The sequence below is a fragment of the Empidonax traillii genome, unplaced genomic scaffold (genome assembly GCF_003031625.1).
Source record: "Empidonax traillii isolate 1590-97213 ecotype Southwest subspecies unplaced genomic scaffold, ASM303162v1 scaffold292:size1342341, whole genome shotgun sequence".
NCBI classification, from domain to species: domain Eukaryota; kingdom Metazoa; phylum Chordata; class Aves; order Passeriformes; family Tyrannidae; genus Empidonax; species Empidonax traillii.
In genome coordinates, this window is record NW_020955485.1 from 702,309 (window position 1) to 717,400 (window position 15,092).

The 15,092-nt window shown below is 40.4% G+C and overlaps 1 protein-coding gene across 3 annotated transcripts; it reads left to right on the forward strand.

The window, feature by feature from the left end:
• The first annotated feature begins 70 nt into the window (after window positions 1-70).
• LOC114060777 (cytochrome P450 2J6-like) lies at window positions 71-14,657 on the forward strand. 3 transcript variants are annotated; one of them, XM_027890558.1, is made up of 11 exons: window positions 71-1,163; window positions 4,139-4,274; window positions 4,715-4,835; window positions 6,212-6,374; window positions 8,143-8,292; window positions 8,745-8,905; window positions 9,593-9,769; window positions 10,437-10,578; window positions 11,555-11,742; window positions 12,712-12,853; window positions 14,061-14,657. In XM_027890558.1, exons 3-11 carry the CDS (start codon window positions 4,791-4,793, stop codon window positions 14,237-14,239), a joined length of 1,347 nt encoding a protein of 448 aa, XP_027746359.1. In that variant the 5' UTR covers window positions 71-1,163; window positions 4,139-4,274; window positions 4,715-4,790; the 3' UTR covers window positions 14,240-14,657. The 3 variants fall into 3 exon arrangements, with proteins under 3 accessions (XP_027746359.1, XP_027746357.1, XP_027746358.1); XM_027890556.1 differs by lacking the exon at window positions 4,139-4,274 and having other exon boundaries at window positions 71-2,247; XM_027890557.1 differs by having other exon boundaries at window positions 4,139-4,835.
• The last annotated feature ends 435 nt before the right edge of the window (window positions 14,658-15,092 follow it).

Here is a 15,092-nt window from a genome sequence, read left to right on the forward strand (position 1 = left end):
GCGGTTTCACGCAGCTCTTCTGCTTTGGTGGGCTGCATGTGCAGGTGCTTTTCCAGAAAGTGTGGAAGTGGAGCAGCAATCAGAGGGCAAGGACCACGCCTGTGTACCTTTTTTATCTATTTGTTTAGGTTTTGGGGCAGAGAAATGGAAACAGTAAAGTTTAATAAGCATCATTTTCAGCAGCATGGTTCTATGAATCTTATACTTGCAGAGTTAAAAAGACAAAAACCGGAGAGAAGCAATTGGAAATTCAGCAAATTTTATGGTTTCATCAGTAATTTCAAACATGTTGATACGCTTACCAAAAATTGCAGTGTTACTGAGTTATGCTATTGAACAGGTATTTATCCACCCAGTTTTTCAGATTTTCATGCTATTTGAGACTTTAAAGTGAGTTACCTGATGAAATTATCTAACTAACTTGACTTGCCTCTTATGTGCATCAGAATTTCCCTTCTTCATATGTTTTTTTTGTTCTAGCTTTGTCCAGCTGGTCCCATCTGGTTAAAAGAAGGCAAGTGCGATTCTAATTCTTGCTTAACAAACAGAATAGTTTGTTAAGTTTGCAAGCTTTGCAACCCCTGAAAGCTGTTGATGCATGCATGCCATCAATGAGGGTATGATTTATACATTTAAGACTACCAGGATTAAGGTGACTTCAGCCTTGAGGCTGCCTATTAATAAGGATGATTATGATGCAACTTAAAAAAAAAAAAGAAAACAAAAAGAAAGATATCCTGCTGAGTAAGGCTTGGCCCACCAAGATGGTTAAGCTGAGCCTTACCTATTGGACACTGTGGGCGTGTGTTTTCCTGTTGCTAGGTGAGACCTGTGGGCATGCTGACAGTAGGCTGAGGTGAAGTTATTTCACAAAAGCTTGTGCTGAAGCTTGCGAGGAAGGGAAAAGCAGGGAAGCTCTTTCAATATTGCGTATTTTAATACTTTCAGTATACGTGAGCAGCAGCTCTTCGCATAAATCTTGCTCGATCTCCTCTGACACAAATACTATTGCAAGAGCTCACCAGTTAAGATGACAGATGTTAAGTGTGGTTGTTTTGGGCAGATGAGGAAACCTGCTTTTGTGATGGAGGTTTCAGGCCATAGGAGTGGGAAGCAAATGCAGCAGCTGAGGAGGACAGGGAAAGCACAGCATCTTCAGAAAGGTGCGAAGCAAAAGATGAACGTGGTGTTTGTGGGGTGGAAAGGGTTCCTGGCTCACCTCTGCCCACGGTGTGTGTTGTGCTCTGCCCATAAATTAACCAGGGTTTGTTTTTTGTTTGTTGCAGAGACAGGCTCAGCATGTATTAGAAAACACTGCCTGGTTCCAAGCTGTGCATGTATTGCTTGGCATGGTAATGTGCTTACTGCCTGGCCTGGTGTCAAGCTAAACAGAGCAGACATTGCTAAGCGGGTTTTGGCTTTTTTTATGGGTTTGTTATTTTGTTGTTGTTGGTTTTGTTTATTTTCCACTGGAGACGCTATTTTGGATTTCTCAACGTAACTGTTCCTTCCTCCCCTGCACTCCTTGGTCTTTCAAGAGCTTCAACTCAGGAGCTGTTAGTTGGTCACTGGGGTCAGAATTTCTCTGAGGAAAGAGAGTTTCACAGACACAGTTTGTCCAGGCAAGCACTGAGAGAGGGAGAGCATGGCTTAGAGCACAGAGCTGGAGTGAACATGAGACTGAGAAATGGGAGCAAATGAAGTTCCCATTCTGCGTTTCTGTTCAGTTCAGGAAAAGAGAACCTTGCTTGCATGCATTATAAATAAATATAGCTTTTCCTGCTGTTGTCTGCAGTGTTGGGACCTGAAGATCAATGAGCTATTTAGGTTGCACAGACAAAGTATTGGAATAAGACTTGAGAACTTCAAATTCTGTTCCTGGATCTGTTCATAGCTTGTCTGTGACTCTCAGGAACTTGCTTTATCTCTCTGGGCCTAATCAACCCTGACATTCACTTTTCAAAAGAAGTTGAAGACTGACTAGCAAAAGCCAGGTTGTAGATGGCAGGTATGACTGTTTCTGTTGTGTTCTTTCCCTGTATTTTCTTCTCACTCCTATGGTCTAAAAATACCATTAGAAAAGGAGATTTTCTGAGCTGACTGAACACCTGCCATCTCTGCCTCTGAGCTCTTGGGATATTGTCAGATAATAATGAGCAACTTGCATAGAAAGGTACTGCTCATATCTAATGAAGATATTGAAAGAAGGAAAACTGATTTTCCCCAAAACAACCTGCTTGCAAAAAGGTTCTCTGGAAACACCTGCCTACCTGCTTGATCTCACTTTGTTTGTATTTTGGTCCTTAATTCACAATTTGTGCACAATTACTGAGTTAATTTAAATACTATCACTCTGCATTACAATGAATTGTAATAACCATCACTTTCTCTTCCTGCTAGTAATACCTAATCCAGACATCCCAAAGTAAAACCAGTTAGTACATGTAATCTTGGAGAGATTTATCAATAAAGGCTGATTGTTAATTCATTCATTTTCATTTCATTTTCTGAGGGTGTAGCAGATTGAGACAGTGCATCACTGACGTGCAGGGAGAGCAGGATTACTAAAAGCAGGAGCCCTAGCTATTAGGAAGGAAAGTGACTGTTGTAAACATTCCTCATGTTGTTTGTCCATTGTTTTTGTTGTTGCTGTCTTTCATTTGGGCTATTTGTTTGGTTTGGTTTGGTTTTGTAGTGCAGTGCTAATTAAATGAAAGCAGTGCTGACCTTACACAGGTGCTGTGCCACTGTACAACCTGATGGTGTGGGAGCTACAAAGGCCTGGTGGCCTTTCAGTCTCACTGGTTTGTGCAGTGCTGTGTAATCTTGGCAGTGCTCTGCAGTCAGCTGCAGAGGAACTGGAGACAAGAATTTCATAGGCTAAACCATAGTACAAGTCATTTACCCTTCTCTCACTGAAGTGTCAGGAAGAAGTAATGGATATTGTGCAGACAGTCTTAATTGTGGCATTTCCTAATGTTTGAGTATTTGCAGCTTCAGCATTCTTTTTGACAGTTTTTCAGAGTGAGATCTAGTAGCCTGTTGGCTACTTCTTGCGCTTGGAATGTCAGAAGTTGTGGACGTAACAGAAAATTCAAAGTAAGACTTGTTTGGATGACTTTCCTAGGGAGAGGTGATTAGACACAGCCTACTACCAACTCCTCCTTGCTTGCAGGACAGTGTGGCTATTGCAAATATATACTGTCCTGACTGATCCCTGAGCACTGGAAGAAACTTCTGGAGTCTAACCCAGATTAATTCCTGTGTGAGGAAAGAATTTTTTTTTCTCCAGAGAAATATTCTTGCCCTTCTCAACAAGGGTAGAGATAAGGTACCTTGAATGCTACTGAAGAACTTGAATGAATGAATAAAATGTGAAAGCATCTTTCCAAATGTGCCTTATGTCCTTTCTGCCAGCTAGTAAATAACACCAATGGATTGTGCAAGTGGAGTTGCAAAGATGGGTTGAGTTTTTTTAGGCAGCAAATCTTGAGAGAGAATGACAGCCCTCAGGGACAGCTCTGCTCTGAGGAGGAGCAACAGCTTTGGAGGAAGTGCAGGGCAAGACAGCAGGGAGCGTGGTGGAGGCAGCAATTAAGAGCATTAATTACCCTTTCATGTCCTTTTTGCAGGGCTATGTATATTTTTGGGCAAGGAGTGAGTACACAAGGACATCTTTATCTCGTGCAGCCTTTTGCAGGGATTTAGCTTCACTCTGCCTGATGGAGTTAGAGGAGCTCTCCTTTGGGGAGCACTGTGCAGCCCCATTCCTGTAAGGTCTGTTCTTCGTGAGGCAGCTTGGTACCAACACCCCAAACAGCAAGTTCCACTTGCTGCACTCTAGAAATCTACTGAGAACTGCTCCTGTTTGTAGGCTTCTTTTTGTGTGTGTATGTGTTGAGGAAGTCTTTGAATGTGCTGCTTCAGGTACTATGAATTCAAAATAAAGCAAAGATTTATAGGCTCTGGCATTAATTTTGGCTGAGCAGGACTCCTGCTACTGAGAGAAGGCAGAAGCTAGTGTATAAAACCTCATAGTGGTTTTGGGACCTAACAGTGATGAACTGGGGTATGAGGCCTGTTATGCTTTTTGTCAATAGTGCTAATTATGTTTGATCCTTCACTGTTCTCTTTGCAGTTCATCTGTATTGTTTACTGTGAAAACTCAGATTACAATACCTCATTGCTCTTGGTTCCCAAGTCTGTATTTGCACCCACTCTTGCACAAGGCTACTGACTGCTTACTTTTGCCCCTGCCCCAAAAATGCTACCTGGTGAGTGCTCCTGTTCTTGTCTGTAGCTGTCTGACAGCTGCAGCTTTGTACCTGAGCTCTTGCTGTGCACATAATCAGTGTTTTGACTGACATCTTCCATCAAACTGATTGATTGCTCAAAGGGATGTTTCTGGTTGAGGTTTCTGCCTTCTAGCCTCTGCTGGATCTCAAAGTCATGGTGCTATTAGCATATTGCAGCATGCTGGTGTATTAAATACACTCAAGAATGGGAAGACTTCTCATTTTTTTGGATCAGGAAGAGCAGTAAGAAAGAAGGGAGGTGAAAAATTCAGAAAGCTTAATTTTGCTGGGGAAGACTTAAGAAGAACAATACAGAGTCATTTGAACAGAGTCATTGCAGCTTTCTTAGTGATAAGAGTTTGGAGGTGTGAAATGATGATAAGTGTAATTCTCATATCCCTAGTTTTGCTTCTTCTGAGTGCACAGTTCCTGAATTTGCAATGGAAGAGTCGTGGTTTTCCTCCTGGACCGACCCCATTTCCCATCATTGGAAGCATGTGGTGGATAAAGTTTAGAGTTGATCATGGGAGCCTGAGAAAGGTATGTATATAGATGTGACCTAAAGAGATATTGAGGCAAAACCTGTAAAAAAGAAGTGGTGGCTGTTGATGGACTGATGTGGTAGCAGGGAGAATTTAATCCTGAGAGAGGGTAACTTGTGGAAGTTAAATTAGGTGTCTAAACCAGTTACGTAAAATCTGCAGGCAGTGTGATTCATATGAAAGCTGGTATATGTGTAACTTAAACAGAACTGAAGATAGTAGATTTGCTTCAAAAAAGACTTCTGTTTTTAAGGGAGTGTTTGGCCTTGAATGAAAAAAGTGATTCTCAGATTTCGGACCACAGGCACTTATTGAAAATCTTTTAAAACAAGGTGTCTTGAATTCAGAAGATGTGAAAAGGACACCACGATGTCTTCTGCTGTCATGGAATGGAGATAAGATTGTATTCTGTATGCAGCCAAATCCTTTGCTCTGTTGTTTCTCTGGAGTCCAGTCTGGGATGTGCTCCTTGCAGATAAGCTAAGGGTGTAAATGATGGTGAAAGGAAAGACCTAATGGGAAGAATTAGGTCCATCTAAGCATGTTAATACAGATGCTTTCAGTTTTCAACATCCACCACTGAGCCAAAACATCACAAAAGAATCCAGTGAGTTGATATATTTTTCAAGTTGCGACCTTTCCTTATGTGCTAAGGGCAGCCTGGAGGTCAGGGGGTGCCTGGTTGCAGCTGGAGAGAGCTGGCTTCAGGAAAAGAGAACTTAAAAGAGCTTGAGGCTTAATTTTTCTGATGGGTACATGTTCATTACTGTGAGAGGATAGAGCTGTACTGTTTCTTTGTCTAGAGTCAGAGACTTTGTCCTTTCAGAATACCCACAGCACTGCCTGAGAGGAGTCCCCATCACTATCCAGAGGTGGGATCTATGCTCAGATGCCTCATTTGGCAGTATTTGTGTATTAGAGGGAAAGAGTTCCCGCCACTGAAACTTGAAATCTGCATTACTAGAAGGAGAGTTACACCTGGAATACATAATTTCAAGAAGTTCTGGTTGTTACCTGAGTTGAAAATTGTAATGAAGTAAGGGCAGGTGAAATTTCACATGAAAGCTCATGTATATCTGTAGGCACTCAGAGGCATTTGTCTAATGGTTACTATTGCAAGGACAATCCAGGGTAAGTGTTAAAAAGGGGAAGAGTGTTCATTCTTTCACTGCTCCCGTCTCTGTAAATTGTGTGTTCCCGGAAAGAGCCCAGAACCTTTTTGGTAGGCACCCCCACTGCAAAACACAACCACTGTCCCATTTCATCTCCTGAACCCCTGAGTAATGTCATGCTGGAAGAGATCAGCCTATTATGTGTGCATGCTGGTTGATGTTTCTGCCGTGGGTATTTTTTTGGCATTGATCTAACCTGCAGCTGGCAAAAACCTATGGCAACATCTGCACCATGTGGTTGGGTCACAGACCTATGGTGGTGCTCTATGGGTTCCAAGCTGTGAAGAACGGTCTCACCACCAACTCAGAGGATGTTTCTGGGCGACTACAGACCTATGTCTTCAACAGATTTGCAAATGGAAAAGGTAAGATGTTCATGTCTGTGGCAGGACTTCATCCTTGACTTTCTTTGCTTTCTCACATGTTTTTCTTACTGGAAGTTCCCAGTTGATTTATTCTGTCTGCTCAAGGTGAATCATATAATTCTGTAGCATTACCCTAAGTGGTCTCCAAAGTCTCACTGTCACGTATGTGTTTCAGAATCTCACCAGAGCAGCGATATTTATATGTAGCTAGGTCTTGTTTGTCAATTCTTAGTGTTGTCTGCATGTCCCGATTTGAAATAATTCAGAGCTTGCAACCTCCTTTGCAAGATGAGTCTCAAGTAATTCTTTATGCTCCCAACTGTTTGTTTAGAGCAAGGGTTGCTGTAGGAAAGGATGTACAGTGCTGCGAATAAGATCTAGCCTTGTTCCGAAGTACAAAGCCACAGGAAGATGATTGGGGATTTAAATGTATTAGCCAGAGTGTAGGTGCAACATATCATTGTTCAGAGCTTCTTACTGTGCCATCAGAGACACTGCTGCATTGTGGTGGATGGAGAATAAAGACAATGCTGTGTTTAAAACAGAAATAATTGAAATTACTTCCATCCAGAAGTATATAGAGCACATGGGTTTATCCTCAGTCAGGATTTCTTGCATGTTATTTACAATCTGGAAACGTTTAAGTTGCAGTACTGGCTAATAAAAGTAGAGAAAAACCTCTTTAAGGAATAGAGATTATTAAGTCTGGAGCCATTTTGGTCAATTTGGAAGGATCTGTATTGACACTTTTTATCTGGGTGCTGTGGAGAAAAGTAGCTGAACTCTGGTCCCAAGAAGTAGTTTGCAGACTGGCTATTCTTCCTTCTCTTTTTTTTACTGGGTGGTTCTTTCCCTGGCTTCACTGTCTTTCCAGGAGGGACCTGGACCAGGGCAACAGCTCAGTACGTGATGTAAACAGCCTGGTAGACGCAGGATCCCTAAAAACCAGAGACTTTGTAGCATAGATAGTGTGAGCTCAGAACCAATTACCCACTCTATTCATTAAAGGCTTTTTATTTTGGAGCATAAGCAACAGGGAGATGTGATGATATCCAGAAGTTTTGCATAAGTCTGAGTAGCTCAAGCACAGGAAATGCCCAGACCTCCCCAATAACCTCCACAGAAATCCCTCTGTTGGCTGTGAGTAGCTTGATCAGAGATACCACCAGGTTTCCAGGTGGAAGAAACCTGAACTTACTTTCAGTTGAGGAAAGCTGTGTTTGCCATTCCTGCGGAGTTAACATGTGGCAACATCTGTAAGGACGCAGTGTTCACTCAGGGATGTTGGCAAGCCCAGCTTACAAGTATTAATTGTTTTAGAAGATTGTACAAGAGAATTAATGAGGTCTTGTAAGAGATTGCATGAACTGGGCTACAAGCCTTTCTGTATTGATAAGGGGAAAGATTAAATTTTTCCAAAGCCTGTGCAAATAATGTAACAATCAACCCACATCATTGCAGCTTTCAGCAGGCTGCTGGGTGGAGGTTTGAGCAACGACTGCTGTTCTTGGATGCTTCAGGAAGAACAGGACTAGGTTTGGAAAGCAGATGGGTGAGGCCAGATACCTGAGTGGGTTTTTGCAGGGCTGGGAACATCTTCACCAAGGTGTTTACTCTGCCTCCAATAACATACAATTAAAAGAACACTGCTCTGATGTGACTCTCCTCTTCGAGTGGCAGCATGATGAGAAGGTGATTCTTACGGTGCTTATCATTTACAATTGTATGAATGCTAACGTGACATAAAATTGGTTCTTGTTGGCTGAAGGTATCTTGGTCTCAAATGGTCTCATCTGGAAACAACAGAGACATTTTGGAATTGGAACTCTCCGAAAACTGGGAATGGGGAATAAAGGAATGGAGCGTGGGATACAAACTGAGGCCCATTACCTGGTCGAGTTCTTCAGAGACAAAGATGGTATGGCTTTGGCACAGTGCTTGCGAACTGACACATTGTCTTCAGGACTCTGAGGGTGAAGACAGTTTTTGCTCCAGAATAGAGTGGGTTTGGGCACATCTTAGATTTAGAGTGCAATCAAAACTGTTTGAGTCTCAGATGTCAGCAATGTGTATTTTTGTGATCAACACCAAGACTGAGATTATTCAAAAAAAAAAAAAAAAAAGAGAAAGAAAAGAAGAAGGAAAGCAAACAAAAAACCTCTAACTCTGGGAGTTAAAGATTTGATACTTTGCCATCCTCATTTTTGAGTATTACATTTGTTACATTTGCCAGTGAATTTTGTGTTTGTGGGTAACAGTCTAAATACCATAGAGGACATCTGTTATAAAATGTCATTGTGATCTTGTTTCCCAAATAGCAAAGGAGGTAAAGGAAATGCTTTGGAGATGAATGCTTTTCTCTGTCTGCAGGAAAAGCTGTTGACCCTTCCTTCCCCATTGTCCATGCTGTCTCTAATGTGGTCTGTGCTGTGGTTTTTGGACATCGCTTCTCCCTAGAGGATGAAACCTTCCATCAGCTGATTGAAGCATACAATTCTATAGTGGCTTTTGGGAACAGCCGCGTTTATTATGTGAGAAAATTACTTCTTTAATATGCAAATTGATTATTGAGCACATTATTTATTGCAAAATAATTATATAATGATAGCTATGATGATAGTTATTGCATTATTTAATGCTGATAAAATCTTTGACTGTGAATATGAACTGGACCTGCAGGGCTTTGGGTTTGACATAATTTAATTATGAATATTATATTAATAATCTTTATTAGAATGTCCCAGCAAAGGCAATATACTTGGGATACTGAACTTTTCTGTAATAAAAACACCAAGATTGTTAAGGTAAAAAGGTGATACTCTATGTGTGAGAATGAAAAAGACTGAATTTTTTTTCCCGTGTGCTAAGGTGATAGAGATAAATGTTTATTAATATAAGATTTATTAATAATAATACTTTACATCTATCTACAAAAACAGATTATTATGTTGGTGAGTTAACAGGGCAAATACAAGTGGAGTTATGCAGTAAGGATAGGAAAGACTCCAAGGTGGAAACTGTGCTGTCTTTAATTTGGGGTTTTAGTGTGTTTTCATGTATTCCACACGTACCCAACATTTCTCTTTGGTGACACAGCATTTTTCCCAGAGAAATTATTTCAGCAATTTAGCACCAAAAATATCCACACTATATCTCTATCACAAGTCTTCTCATATGGTTTTCACTTATTGCCTCTGTGTTGACTGCTTGCTCCACAGATGAGTGAAGTTTTCCCCTGGGCTGCAGAGCATCTCTCAGGATCTCTACAGAAAACATACTTTTCAAGGGATTTTGTCTGTTCCTTTGTAAGGCAGGAAATAAAAAAACACAGGGAAAAAGGCAGAATGGGTGAACCAGAAGATTTCATTGACTTTTACCTGGATCAGATAGAGAAAGTGAGTAATTCCTGCTGTGTGTGACGCAGATCCAATCAAAAAGGGTTCTCTGTCCCTTCCCTGCAGTTGTCAGTACACACCAGCATTAGTACAGAGCTCTACGACTACAGCTTAAAAGCTCTGCTGTCAAATTCAAAATATGACCTTTGAATAGTTTGTTCAATAACTTGTTGCAGTAGCACACATTATTTTACACTGGCTTGTTTTCATCCTGTGGAGTCCTTAGTGAGGGCTGGGCAGTGGATGGTAGGGAGGACCTTGAAAAGGTAGAGGTATTTAGAGGGCTGCCTAGTTCTGATTCTTTGTTCCTTATTGATATTTGCTTTTATTATTTTTGGGCTTAGTAGTACTGTATGATTATCAGAACAATCTTAAAATTATGTCAGTCTCTACTCTGAAACCAAGCATGAATATTTTGAAAGGATTACATATATATTATACTTTAAAATACGTTTTTCTGCTGTGGAAGAAAACAAAAGGCAACATAACAGTATCAGGGTACTTATTTGAGGAAAGTCTTTGCCTATACCTGTGTTCTGCTCAGGTACCGGTATTTTTCTCTGCCCTACAGAAATATTGTTCCTTTAGATATAGTGATTGTTGTCTGTCTCAGTGCTAACTGTTACACAGATGTACCCCATTTTACATTTCTCCTTGACACCTGTAGACTAAAAATGTCCCCAATTCTACATTTGACGAAGACAACATGGTGCAGTCTGTTTTTGACCTTTTCTTCGGTGGTTCAGAGACCACGGCCACCACTCTGCGTTGGGCTCTGCTTTATATGTTGGCTTATCCTGACATCCAAGGTGAGTTGTAGACACAAACATGGGTATGACTCAAGTTGAACAATTATCTGTTCTACTTTTTTTTTCTTTTTCTCTTTAGATCAAGTTTTCCTTTTTTTTTTTTTTTTTTTTTTTTTTTTTTTTTTTTTTTTTTTTTTTTTTTTTTTTTTTTTTTTTTTTTTTTTTTTTTTTTTTTTTTTTTTTTTTTTTTTTTTTTTTTTTTTTTTTTTTTTTTTTTTTTAAGATTCCATTGTTGAGGTTTGCTTTTAATTAGCTAGTGTTGCAAAAAAATTCCAGAGAGATATTTTAAAATAATTTCAGGGATATTCAGCTTCTGACAGTGAATTTTTGTCTTGCTGATTTTTGTCAGACTGTTTCAGTACTGTAAGCATATTTTTTTCATTCTTTTGATTCTATAAACGCTACTAAAATGAAAAGAAAAAACCTCTTACTTATTAGTGTAAGTTTTAGGTATGAAATATGACCCTAAACCCTCTGAGACTCTATAAGCTGTGTTAGTTACTGACGCTGACATAACAGCCCAAAGAGATTAACAATTGGTGGTGGTGTAGTAATATTTTCCTGTTTCAGTTCTCAGCATTACTTGTGTGTGTCAGTTTGTTGTGATGGCTTCCTTGCGACACCCTCACTGATGTGCTGTGAGTCTATATTTACCTAGAGTAAAAATAACAGCTTAACTGAATTGATCTCCTCATAAGAAGTTTTTGTTTGAGTTAAAGTTTGCTCCCCTTCCTTTAAATACAAAGCTCAATAAATCTGTTGGGTCTGAACATAGAACCTATCAACTAGGAAATAGAATGTAGTAAAATCATAACTAGATAGATATAAAAACGTATTTAGAGTTTAAGATACCGTAAGTATAAATTATGTATATGTTGTAATTTTTTCTATCACTGCTATAATCCAAAAAGGAAATGAAAGCTCTGTTTCATGCTAAACAGTGTTCTTATATCTATAATGGATTTTTTTTTTCCAGAAAAAGTTCAGAAGGAGCTGGATGCTGTTCTGAGTCCCTCCCATCTCATCTGCTATGAGGATCGGAAGAAGCTGCCCTATACAAATGCTGTGATTCATGAGATCATACGCTTCAGTAGCATTGTTTTAATCACGATTCCTAGAGAAGCAGTGAAGGATACAACTGTTTTGGGGTATCGGCTTCCAAAGGTACAGATATCCTTTGTATTCCAGTGTGATCTTTGGCCATGAGTTAAGGTCCTTGCAGTATTGTTTACCACTAAGCCCTTTTCCCTCCCAGTTCAGGATGTATGGGTGTTAGTAATGGCACTGGCAGACAGCACTTCTCCCCTGCCATGCCCTCTGGCCTGTGACTTTTCTCATAAATGACTGACAGTACTTGCCAAAAGCCCAGTTTCACCCCAACTAAACCAGTGTTCTGTGAGAGTGCTGATGGTGTACTTTCCAAGAGCCTGTGATTTTAAATACTTTATAAGCATTTGAGCTCTTACAATTCCACAAGACCTCAGAGAAGACTTACCCGAAATGAACAGTGGGGTCTATAGGGAAGGCACCACAGACTATTAATGACAGGATATTGTCTGTCATGTGGACAGCTGAGAGATGGGATATTTTCTTCATTGGTGATGTCTGAGACAACACTAAGCGTCTACTCCGTTCACCTAGGACTTTTTTTTTTTTTTTTTTTTTTTTTTTTTTTTTTTTTTTTTTTTTTTTTTTTTTTTTTTTTTTTTTTTTTTTTTTTTTTTTTTTTTTTTTTTTTTTTTTTTTTTTTTTTTTTTTTTTTTTTTTTTTTTTTTTTTTTTTTTTTTTTTTTATTATTATTATCACCTCTCTGGCATCATATTTGAAATATAATGAAGATGTTTTCCCATAACCAGCTTCTTCTGAACTGCCACCTAACAGATTGGAAATAAAGGCACATGAAGGAATATAGCAGGGAAATCTCTGAGCCTGAAATAGTGAAGTCTCTTTGCTTATTTGTTTTTTGAGAAAAAACCCTCAGAACTACTTGAGATTGATTTTTTTTTTTCCTAATAAAATAATCCTTCATTTCTGTGGCCTCTCCATGTGAAGAATTAGAGCTGGAATTTGTTTGTATCCTTTTCTTCTTGACGTCTGAGAGGCAGAACTGCACCAACAACATCTTCCTTTCAGGGCACTCTAATTATGGCAAACATAGACTCTACTCTTTTTGACCCTGACTACTGGGAGACCCCTCACCAGTTCAACCCTGGTCATTTCTTGGACAAGGATGGAAATTTTGTGATCAGAGAGGCCTTCTTAGCCTTCTCAGCAGGTAGGTGCACTGAGAACTGAGCCTGCCTGTGTGGGTTAGGTAAAGCTGTGTTATTTTGACTGTGGAGAAGGACAAAGGGGAATGTAATTCCAAAGTACAGAAGCACGTGGTTTTCCCAGGCCAGAAAAATGACTGACTGTCAAAAAAAAAAGTTGTTTGGTAAGTGTATAAACACTTGCTCTTAGATTTTTGTGAAAATGCAGAGAAGGTAAAAGGAGTAAGGCCCTAGAATTCCCAATCACTTGTGGACTTGAGTCCTTACACTGTTGTCCCTGGTCATCCTCTTCCTGTGCCAGACTATGCTCTTACAGTGGCTGTTCTGTGGCAGGCTGCTGTGCTGGAGCTGATTTATTTTGTATAAATAGTTCCTTATTCATGAGTGCAGAAAGACGAATAGAAGATCTGGAAGCTGATCAAATACATCCCAGCTGGTTATGTCTTTCCTGTGGAGCTTCTGGAGTCACTCTTTCACTAGTGTGGGAGTTTATAGAAGCTTAAACAAATAAAAGCTCTTGAGTATCATGCCAGGAGGGAATAGCCTGGTTGTCAGAGCCCTCGGCAGAAATGCGAAAATGTCAGGCTCAGGTTTCTGGCCTAAATTAGGCAGAAGAGCAATTTGAACACTGGTTTCTGACATCCAAATTGCGTGAGCTAACCGCTACATTTCAGAGTTTGTCACTGTCTGTCTCTGGGAATTATGTTGTGCACGGAGTTAATTAATAAATTGGGAAGAGGTTTTTCTGTAACGAGTTGTTTTCACTGAAGGCATTATGTGGGAAAATGTTTCATCAGGTGTAGAATGTCTTCTGTGTTCTGATTTTTTGCTGTTATTTTTGAAGATAAGTCAGCCTATACTAAGTGGAAGCTGTGAGGGAACCTAAAGATGCTTTCTTGTTTTTCTTATTTGGAATCAAGAGACTGAGAGTCCATTCATAGAACTGGGGAGTCCTATAGATTAGGAATTGAAGAAAGAAACTGCTGAGCAGCAAGCCTGGTATCTTTTTCTATAATCCAAGCAGGTCCTGCAAAGGTGGATTGCAGACATCTCAGTTGTTTGCCCAGTTCAATCTGAGAGGAAAACATCAAATTCAGCAAAGCTCTTTGTTCCTTGATGAGGCTGAGCAATGCTCCTGTGAAAAGCTGGGAAGCAGGTGCTGGTTACAGACCTCGCCAGGGACTGACTTCTCTTTCCCTTCACCCTCTGCAGGCCACCGTGTTTGTCTGGGAGAGATGCTGGCCAAGATGGAACTTTTCATCATCTTCTGCAGACTGTTGCAGACATTCAAGTTCACTGCACCAGAAGGAGTTAAGGAAGTCAACACAGAGTTTATCTTTGGGAGCACCATGAAACCCCATCCATACAAGCTCTGTGCAGTTCTGCGCTAGGTTGCAATGTATTAGAGATTTAAGAAAGAGGCATGGCCACAGGTTTGCTGTTATTTGTGCTGCTTTTATGGCTTTCATTTTTAGCTCAAATTCAGTGTGAACCTATCCTTATTGTGTTACAGGTCTAAGGAACCAGCCCTGAAAAATACTCTGCTTTTCCCTGTTTCTGGAAAATGTCTGTACTTCTTTTTGTTTCCCTGCTGCGTTACCACTGAAATAAACATAGACAATTGTCTAGTCTTAATAAAATTCATCAGGAATCTTCCTGGAGGGTGAAGGAATATTAAAGTCAGGTGCTGAGGGGGCTTCCCACTTGTTCTCAAATCCTTGTGTATGGGAATGCTGTTCCCAGAGGTGGTGGCTCTGGGCATTGCCAGAGTGCCTAGGTATGGTTGCATGGGAATACAGAGAGTGGAGGGGCATCTCAGCTGGCTGTGAGGCAGCTGCCTTGTCTGTTTAGCTGAAAGCCATTGGGAGATGATTGCTTGAAACTGGAAGTAACAGAGGTACAATAGCACAACCCTTTATTTGGGTGTGAGGCTCCTGACTTGGGCTGAAAGCAAAGGCAAACTCCTATTCCCTACTGGAGAACTGCAGGGGGGAACCCCACTGCTGGTGAAACACAGTGAGTGTACATGGTAATGGAGCAGTGAGCTGGCCTGAAAATCCCATGAAAGAGGGAGTCCTCTCACATAGCAGGGTTTGTAATGACCATGATGTACAGCAGACTGAGCTGGCCGTGTCTCTTTATTGATGCTGTGGGATGATGGATAGGGTTAAACCTAGAGGGGATTCAGAATTTTACTGTGAAAAGCAGCTGCAACTCCCTGGATGGACTGAAGTCAACGTGCTC